The sequence below is a fragment of the Centruroides sculpturatus genome, unplaced genomic scaffold (genome assembly GCF_000671375.1).
Source record: "Centruroides sculpturatus isolate CEXI.00-Female unplaced genomic scaffold, Cexi_2.0 scaffold611, whole genome shotgun sequence".
NCBI classification, from domain to species: domain Eukaryota; kingdom Metazoa; phylum Arthropoda; class Arachnida; order Scorpiones; family Buthidae; genus Centruroides; species Centruroides sculpturatus.
In genome coordinates this window covers 476,430-486,304 of record NW_019384768.1, presented here as the reverse complement: position 1 = coordinate 486,304, position 9,875 = coordinate 476,430, and the positions used below count along the sequence as shown (strand labels likewise).

General features: G+C 27.8%; 1 protein-coding gene across 1 annotated transcript; it reads left to right on the top strand.

Annotated features, from left to right (window-relative positions):
• The first annotated feature begins 1,307 nt into the window (after positions 1–1,307).
• On the top strand, positions 1,308–6,521 carry LOC111628941 (alkylated DNA repair protein alkB homolog 8-like). Its single transcript, XM_023372799.1, has 4 exons — positions 1,308–1,512; positions 3,889–4,117; positions 6,242–6,364; positions 6,466–6,521. The coding sequence occupies exons 1-4, from the start codon at positions 1,360–1,362 to the stop codon at positions 6,519–6,521; spliced, it is 561 nt and encodes a 186-aa protein (XP_023228567.1). The 5' UTR covers positions 1,308–1,359.
• Positions 6,522–9,875: the final 3,354 nt, after the last annotated feature.

The window sequence follows — 9,875 nt, the reverse complement described above, 5'->3', positions numbered from 1 at the left end:
CGAGGTATCACCGTAAATTCTTTCTTTTAAGCACATGTATGTCTATGCATTATCAAAATATTGTAACTTACAAATACCTTATTCTTTTATAAATAGAATATTTATGAATTTTCTTTATTGATGAAACTATTTTTTCATTCAGATGCATGAAAAGTTTATGACTCCAAGAATTTTCTATTGGAAAAATAACATTAGTCATTAAAAGGTCAAAGTTGTGTCTCATAGCAAAAACTTTTAGTAAAAAATGAAGAAAAGTTTGACTATTTTGCACATTTTCATTAGTATCAACAGTTAATGGTAAAACTTCAGACGAGAATAATTGCTGACCATTATAAAGTATTAATTTTACATTTTTCTCGTCAATATTCTGAAGAAGAGAGCCAATTGAATAAAACACACACAAATTATTTTCCAAGTTAATATGTAGAACAAAACTAATATCAGCTTTAGTTTTAATTTTTCCAATATTTAATTTAGACTTTGTACATAAAACTCCAATACACATTTGCTGACATTGATACGACTCTGAAATTTTATTGATAGTAGTTTGAAGATCTTTAACAGAACAAGAAACAGCAAACATAAAACTGATATTGCAGCAATTGCTAATAAATTCGTAAAATCCAAATAAACAAATAAGTTCAAATTTTAAAAAGTTTTCTGATAAGAAAACTAAAAATTGCTGATTTTCGTTGCACATTATTATATAAATATCACATGCAAAGTTTCTAACTTAATAATAACACAATTTTAATTATCATCATGTCGACACAACTAACATTCACTGGAGGCTGCCATATTGAAAACTCTCCCTTCCACCTATCGACAATTTTTCGTATTAAATAAAAAACTATATTTGAAAATTATTGTTATTAAAAATACTTATTTTAAAAATAGCATGTAATAAAAAATTGCTTGAAAACAAATTTTTTATAATAAAATATAATATTTATCTTCAAGAAAATATGTTTTATAAACATATTTATTTCGTTTAGCGCTTTAGTTTTTAGATCTTTTTGGGGAAGGGGTCTGAAACTGGAGGCCCGCAGCCGGATACGGCCCGTTAAGGCTTCATATCTGGCCCGCGGCCTTGCTAATTTCTTTTCTAAAAACCAATGTTTCAAACATTTTGCGGGGATTAAAACAGAAAAAAAAAATTCAGACTTCTGTTTACGTAAGTCGTAAAGGCCTGGTAATAAAAGGTCTGTTTTGGTTTACCGAATAATAATGAATACGGTCCGCGTCTGATATACAGTACAGTATTTGAGTGACCCTTTGCTGCATTTGAGTTTGAGATCTCTCTGGTTTAGAGGTTATCACTACAAGATTGGCAACACTGTAACAGATGTTTATGTCAATATGGCCGAAAACGTGGATACGTCTTCACGTGGAAGTGATAACATTAGTGAAACTTCAGAAAGTAAATTGAAAAAAATTCTTCGAAAACAGAAAAGATGCGAATTAATGCTGGAAAAGAATGAAAACGTAAAATGTGTGAAGTTTCCTACAAGAGTATGATTATTATTATATGTTTTGATTTTTCTGAACATTATAGTGTAGAAAATAAATTAACAACTTGGTTCTCTTCAATCAAATTAAGCGATAGTTCAATCAGAAGGTTCAATGTAATTACAATTAAATATTAAAATAACACATGTTATTTTAATACACGTGAACTACAATTTATGCACAATTTTTATAAATTCTATTTCTTAATTTACAAATAGGACGTAGTTTATAGTTCATGTATAAGTATTAATTCTAATTATATTGAACTTTTTGACTAATCAGTATAATTGTACCAAAATTTTTATTATATATACAGTACTCTTTCCAAGCATTTACTCCATTTTAACTCTAAATAAATGCCTTGCTTTTACTATTTAGGGATCTTTTTATTGTAAATAAAGGTCTTTAAAGTCTGATTAAACATTTTTCAAGAAAATTGTTACTCATTTTCAGATTGATTTATTCTACCTTGGAATCTAAATGATTTCAAATAATAGTTACTTCATTTTTGAATCATTAAATTGCTGTAATGAATGAGAAAATCAATTGACGATGCTAATGGTTAACTTCTCTGCACTCTTGCTCACCATTAGTAGGAAAAAGTGAATCTTAGTTTTCCTAGTGTAGTGCACTTATTCGGATGATTTAATTTTTATTTTCACATTTAGTGTAATTTTTCATAACACTTCTGTTTTAATTTTTCAGCTTTTGCAAAAAGCTCTGTGAAGAGCAACTGTGCTGTAATGTGTGATGATATTTTGTTTGTTTCTTAAAAGTTTTTACTTTCTGTTTTCCATTTTTTATATTTTTATGGTTAGTCCCTAAACTCTATAATAAATCTTTACTGTTATTTTCCATTTGTTTTGACTTTTTTGTGCAATTATGCTGTACTCTGTCTAAAATTTTTAATTAATTAATTCTTCAGTAATTTTTTAAAAATTTGATTTCTTATTATATGTATTATGGAAAGAATATGCTTAATGAAAAAATATACAACCCCTGGTCCAAAGACAAGTATGGAATATAGTTTCAAAAAACAGACGTTAAATAATTAATTCTTTTTAACGAAATTTATTTGCAGTCTTGTGCAAGTAACAACAGAAAAGAGATGAAAGTAATTATATAAAAAAATTTATGAAACAGCATCTTCAACACTTGACTAACATTAGACAAAATTATGGAATTAATAATTACAGAGACAAGTATGGACTCAAGTAAATTAATACTGCATGGGATTGCTTTTGTCTTTATTACTGCTTTAATATGTCTTGGTATTGAAGCAACTACTTTTCACATAGTCTGCAGGTATTTCTGCTCAGCTAGTTTGAATAGCACTCTTCAATTCAGACAATAAAGCCAGTTTCTTTTTTGGAACCTATGTTGAGCTTACCTACCCTTAAGGTGGTCTGCCAATTGCTACTTTGTATGATGAAATATGACACATGTCCACTTTTTATTTGGTCACCCTTATATAATTATTATTTTAGCATGAAATAATTTAGTTATAAAAGATTTTTACAAATAAATAAATAACCACTATCTTTATCTAGTCCATCAGCTTTATTTCTCTATAAAACAAATGTTTTCGACCTTCCCCTAAGATCTTCTTCAGTTATTATTTGAAAAAATGGAAATGTTTGAAGAACATAATGTATTTCAAATTCAAAATCTCCAATCAGATGCACGTATAAGAATGACGTATTGAAATTATAAATGTTTATCGAAATGTGCTTGCCATGCACAAGAAATACATTTCTCTTCTTTATAATTAATACATCCTCCATGTTGGTTTGCTTTAAAAACCTCCAGGGCTTTCAATTCTCTGAGTTGTTCAGTGGAGATAGCATATCTTATCAACTAGGCTTGATCTAATTTTGCTATAACGTTGTCTGATTCTCATTAACTATGTCATTTCTATGTTCTGCCATCCATTTTTTCAGTGATATTTTCATAGACCCTATATAAACCAGGTCCATCTGGAATCTTTCATCGTGTAACAGGACCTTATATATCTCTACTGAACAAATCAGAGAATTGGAAGCCCTAGAGATCGTTAAAGCAGATCAACTTGGAGGATATATTAAGTATAAAGAAGAGAAATGTATTTTGATAAACATTTATAATTTAAGTACTGTATGTCATTCCTATATACATATCTGATTGGAGTTTTCAAATTTGAAATACATGTTCAGATGTTTCCATTTTTTCAAATAATACATGAAAATCTTAGAGGAAGATCTTCAGGAAAATGTTTGTTTTATAGTGAAATAAAGCTGTTGGACTATATATAAAGGTACTGGGGTTATTTATTTATTTGTGAAGATTTGATTTTTACAAATTTGAAAGCTGTGAAATTATATTTTTATTATTATTTTCTAGTTTATTTTTGTTGGAAACCATGGTCTTATTTGTGGAATTGGTTGTGAAGAATTGATAACAGCATTTGAACCATTTGGTAAAATAGAAGATATTATTTTACCTCAAAATAAATCATATTCTTTTATTGTCTATACAAAATCTGAAGAAGCAGAAATGGCAATGAGAAATCTCCAAGGTGTAAAGTTAGAGCATATGAAACAACCATTATATTTATCTTTTGCAGATAAAGGTTAGAATTCATATAATATAGTAAATTATTAATATATGTATTAATAATATAATTTCCTGGTAATGAGAAAAATTTAGTGTGATTTTGATTTATGTGGGTGCTGCATACATAACTGGAGTGTGCTCATAAACAAAGATTTATATAAATTAAGATAATTTATCCTATAAAAATATATTATAGTTTGGAAAATAAGTTGTATGAACACTTAATTAATTGTCATTATAAATATATATTTTTTCACCTTAAGCAGATAATTAAAAATTAAGAGCAATTTTTTAATAGCTAGCAAAATAAAGATAACATTACTGTAAATTTACATAAATTGCATTAGAAAAATTATTTTCTTAAAATCTCAACATATATATATATTTAGTGGTGAATTTTTCAAATTTTTTTTTTTTTTGTTTTTTGACTTTGCATGGTCTTATAACAAGTTGTTTTATAAGACATATATAATAAGATTTTATTTATAAATTCAAATGTTATCTTGAACTTGTTTTTTTTTAATTCCTTAATTTCAACAAAGTTAAAATGCTCAAGCTTATATTGTAGGAGTCGCATATTATCTACCTATTAATGTTTCTGAAACCCATTGCTTCTTCAGATCATTAGATTGATTAGAAGAAACAGAGCTTTTAAACATTAGATAATACTTAACCTTACAATATAAGTTTGAGCATTGTTATAAGATTCTGTTATTTCAGAATCACACATTAATTATGTTTAAATAATAATTAATTCATTTAATCCCTAGAAATATAAGGAAAAAAATATAATTATTGGAAAAAATTTATATACTGTATTGCTTTACTTTTATACACTATTTTAATTACTTTTAAATTGAAATCACATTCTTAAAAAATAAATGAATTCAAATGTAGCATCATCAGGCTTTTTGTTTTCTTCTTAGTTACATGCAAACAAAAAATTTCATTACAGATGATCTGTTAAAATAGAACAAAACTAAACATTCAAACATATTCAAAAATAATATTGCATTAAATATAAATAAATATAACTTAATTGATTATCATTCAATAATATATATCAAATAAACTTTGAATAAATTACATAAACTGTTTATTTCAGAGAAAGCTAAAGTTGATTTTGTTAGTTATAAAAAATTATTGTAAGAATTTGTATTTCATAAATTGTATATGTATGGTACTTGTATTTATTAATTAATTTATATGAAAATTTTTAATAGTCATATTTAATTGTTTTGCATTATTGACAAGACTATGTCTTGTTTATAAAATCGTACTGCCACCCATTCTTACCAGCATAGAGGTATGAAGGAGTACATGTTGAGAGTTTATATTTGGCACAGAGTATTAGGTGCCCAAATCATATGTGCATAAAAAATCCAGACTTGTAGGTAGTCAAGGGACTGAGAATCGAGTCAAAATAAAATACAAAATGGCAACCCTCTTCTACAAACAGGCAAAACAGCCACCTCACCCCACTGAAAGTCAGGCAGGGGAGAGTACAACCCACGGTCATTCTAAGAAGTGAACTCTGACCTTAGGACTGAACACGTAGTTTCTTCTATGTTAAATAAAATCTGTAATCTAATTTTGTAAATTTGAGAGTGCTTCAAATATGACATTAAAACAGGGTTTTATGTCATTACAAGTAGGTTTTTTAACATTATCTAGTATAGTAAAATCGTAGGACCGATAAAAATTTGACGTTATATTAGAGTTGTCGTTACATTTGATGACATTATAATCGGGTTAAACTGTACATTGTTTGTGCAAAATAAAAAAATAATTTCGGGTGATACAATAGCCACGATTAGTTTTTCAAAAACGGGAACTTTTCTTATGCATCGACAAAAATTCAACCTGGGCCGACACGAAATTTTGAAATTAGATAGGTTAATTTCATCGAAGATGCATTGTGGACGATCTTGTGGTTGGGCTGGCAAAGTTTGAATGATTGCACCCAAAAGCAGCGATGTCAGAGAAGATAAGAGAATGAGAATGATGACCTGCCTTGAGTATCAAAGTGATTCCATCTCCGAGACATAGTCTTGTCCCAAATACAGTTTTGCCATTTTACTTGTTTATGCATTTATCTAGGTTTGAAAGTTTATTTATTTATTTTTAAAAAATATTTTAGTTCCAAGCAACCAGAAGCTTTTTAAGAATGAGAATTTTCCTCCTGGATTAATTCTTATTAAAGATTTTTTTACTGAGCAACAAGAAGAAAAAATACTTCAGTGTATCAAATGGGATGATTCAGGTAAGTTTAAAAATATATCTGACATTATAAAAAGAAATGTATACAATTAAATTTTCATAAATTATGGTTAGAAATTATAATGAAATGTAATATATATTTAGTGTATGGTACATGTAAATATTCAGGATTACACATGCTTTGTCTTTTAAGTCTTTGACATGTATTTAGTGAGAGGTATAATATATACCAAATGTTTAAAAAGATATTATATACATACATACATACACCATCTAATATTTCAATACACATTGATTGAAATGCATGGTTTGATGTTGAAGTTGATTATGAAATGCATGAATGACCAAGAATGTAATACAGTAGACCCCCTATAACACTGTTGATAATTCCATGTTATATGAATTCCATGTTGTGCGAGTTGCTTAGATTTTACAAATACATGTGCCAGGCTGTGAACGGCTCATGTATTTGTAAAATCTAAGTGACTTGTACAACATGGAATTCATATAACACGGAATTATCAACATTGTTATAGGGAGGTCTACTGTATAACATTTAATAACTCATTATAGCTGTAGTATATTATATAATAGAAGTTATTAGAATTATAATTAAGAGTTATTAGAGAAAGTAAAAGTCCTTTGATACAAAAATTATGATTGAATATTTTTAAAAATGCTCAGAACATATTTTCTAAAAATGATTAAAGAGGGCTATTAGAGAATAGAGGTTCTTATTAAATTGCCTTTAATCATCAGTATAGCTTATCTTTATATATGTTTGAAATGATAAAGATGTGGCTGTTCGAAATTTTCCATTTAATTTAATTTTAATTATATATAACATTTTTTAATAAAAAAAAAAGACTCATTATCTTGTATAATCTTTTATAACTGCTATTTTATACCAGAGATAAAAATATTATAAAAAAAAAACTACTATTAACAAGAGGACCATCAACCCTTGCTCTCCTTGAATTGTTTGATATTTTAATATGTTATAGTACACTTATTTGTCTAATAAACAGTGAAGTAACTTGTCAATGCACAATTGCAAGATATCAATGTTGAAAGTTTTTTGTTTTGATTAGTACTAAGTTTGTAAAAATCAAATTTCAGGTATGTGTAGTTGAATGTGTAAGATATGAATCACTAGTTAGCATGCTGGATATCATAGCTTTGCACCTCTCTTTTTCCAAACCTTTTTTAAAGCAATTTTTTCCTGTAACACAGTCATGTGAATTATTTTATATATTAGGCCAAAAACATGTTTTATTTATAATCATCACAAGGTAGTTAACTACACTTGTGTGGATGAATCATTTGCATTTAGAAACGATAAATATTATAGTAGAAATGCATTTCATAAAATTGAATTAACCACTTTTCAGAAATCCAGAAAAATTATGAAATTTCTTTTAATTTGCAAAGCAGCATATTTTAAAGAGACTCTAATAAGAGACTAGGTCTAAGATTTTCTTTTTGAANACACTATTTTATTTTCAGAATGCATTTCGGACATGGAGTCCCTCATCAGCTTTCTGATTTGATATGTGGGTACTTTGAATCGTCTTGTTACTCTATTCATGTTACTGTGAACCTACACTTTGTTTTAACAATGTATATTTTTACAACTTTACTGTTTTACCAGAACCTCAGTTTATTATTATGTTATTGTATCAACATTACCGTTTTTAATGGAAAATCTTGTTTTATCGCGTGCTTAGTCTTTTAATTAATGTTCAACGCATCAAATCCACATGTCAAATCAAAAAGCTGATGAGGGACTCCATGTCCGAAATGCATTCTGAAAATAAAATAGTGTTTTTCTAAATCTAATTTGATGTCCTGTGGTGGTGTAATAAGTCTAGCAGTAAAGTAAAGCCAATCTTAGTGCTCACAAGCCATTCAGAAGACTAGACAAGAAGCATATCATAGTAAAATAAAGTTGTTGATTGTTTGGTGATTATGGCATATGTGGATGTGATAATTTGTAGAAAATTAGTGTTTTGACTGTACATGTACTGATATGAAAAAGAAACTTTGTTATTATCTTAACATTTATATACATATCCATGTATTTTCTTTACCAGATTTGCATTGATAATTTACAATCTTATACTATAAAAATGATTAACTTTCATTTTTATAGTCTCTGTATAGTCTTTAAAAATGAAAGATAATTATTTTAATAGTCTCTGTGGTCAGCTTAAGAAAGTTTTCCAATTTACTTTGTTGATATTTTTAAAATAAATCTTTAAAAATTATTAATACTGAATTAAAATTACTTATCTCTAAAAGTTTTACAAAATACATACATATACTTGATTCTGAAACTATTACTGCAAACCAAATAATAAATTTATCTCATTATATTAAATAAGTGATTCAAGATTGATATGGATCTTTTTTACTCACTCACGATTCAAGCACTAAGCCATAATTCTTTGTTAACTAGCATTTGTTGATAATTTTTATTACTTTTTGATGGGTTGCAAATTCGCAATTTACAGCAGTCTAGTAGTGTTGATGTTACAAACAGACTACATACAGCTGGAATTATTATACTATTAATCAACAGTGCCTTTCACATTTTCCAGCAACCACCCAACCCAAAATTGACAGTGCAAACGTTTGTGGCTCCCTTCAGTATCCACTTCATGCATTTTCATGGAAGATTTGTTTTGACAATGGTATCTTTATAAACACTGGAATTTTTCAAACTCATTACCAGTTTCAAACTTGTGTTGGAATTTAAAAATGAACAGGGCCAAAAACATTTGCACTTTTGATTTTGCAATGTAGTTTGGCTGCTGGAAGTGTGTGAAAGGTACTATTGATCAGTAATATGAGGTCACACTAAATGTGCAACAGTGCAATGTAATTAAAGGAAAAAGTGAAACCAGTCAAAATTTTTTATCAGTCAAGTATACAGTTTGTCTATGAGAAGTGTATGCATGCAGTGTAAAAAGTTTTCTGAAGGCCATGGAAAAGTATCAAATCTCTTGCATGCTTTAATGTAGCCAGTGGTTGTTGTAGATATCAAATTAGTATGTGCTATATTGTATTTGTTGTTAGTGTAAGTGTTAGGGTCTCTTCAAAAATAATGTACTTATTTTTTCTTAAATGTTTTCAAAAAATGGATATGGAAATGGAAAATATCTAGGAAAGCATCAAAATCTTATTGAAGTGTTCATATAAACTTAATTGTTTCTAAATCCCAAATATCCTGGCAAATCTAAGATGGTGTTGACAGAACTAGATCGAGATATCATGGACTGTCTTCCTTACAATTCACTTATCTCCCTCTGATTTTTAGTTTTCATACCAATGGAATGTTCTTTGGAGACTAAAATCTTTTTAATATAGAAGGGCTATGCAAGAAAAGCATTTTCTACATGATAGGATTTTAAAAATCTCCAGAATAATATAAATTTACAAAATGATGTTTTTATATTTGCAAAGACTCAGTATTTTGCTGCTACAAAGCATTGACTTATTTAACCAATAACTAGGAGAAAGAACACTTTTAATAATAATAATAAAATATACAG

What these genes read in the sequence shown, in the direction of transcription:
- LOC111628941 (XM_023372799.1), top strand. Translation starts at nt 1,360, where the DNA reads ATGGCCGAAAACGTGGATACGTCTTCACGTGGAAGTGATAACATTAGT. An exon ending in TTTATCTTTTGCAGATAAAG is followed by an intron (nt 4,118 to 6,241) that starts GTTAGAATTCAT and finishes AAAATATTTTAG; the next exon opens with TTCCAAGCAACCAGAAGCTT. An exon ending in TATCAAATGGGATGATTCAG is followed by an intron (nt 6,365 to 6,465) that starts GTAAGTTTAAAA and finishes ATATATATTTAG; the next exon opens with TGTATGGTACATGTAAATAT.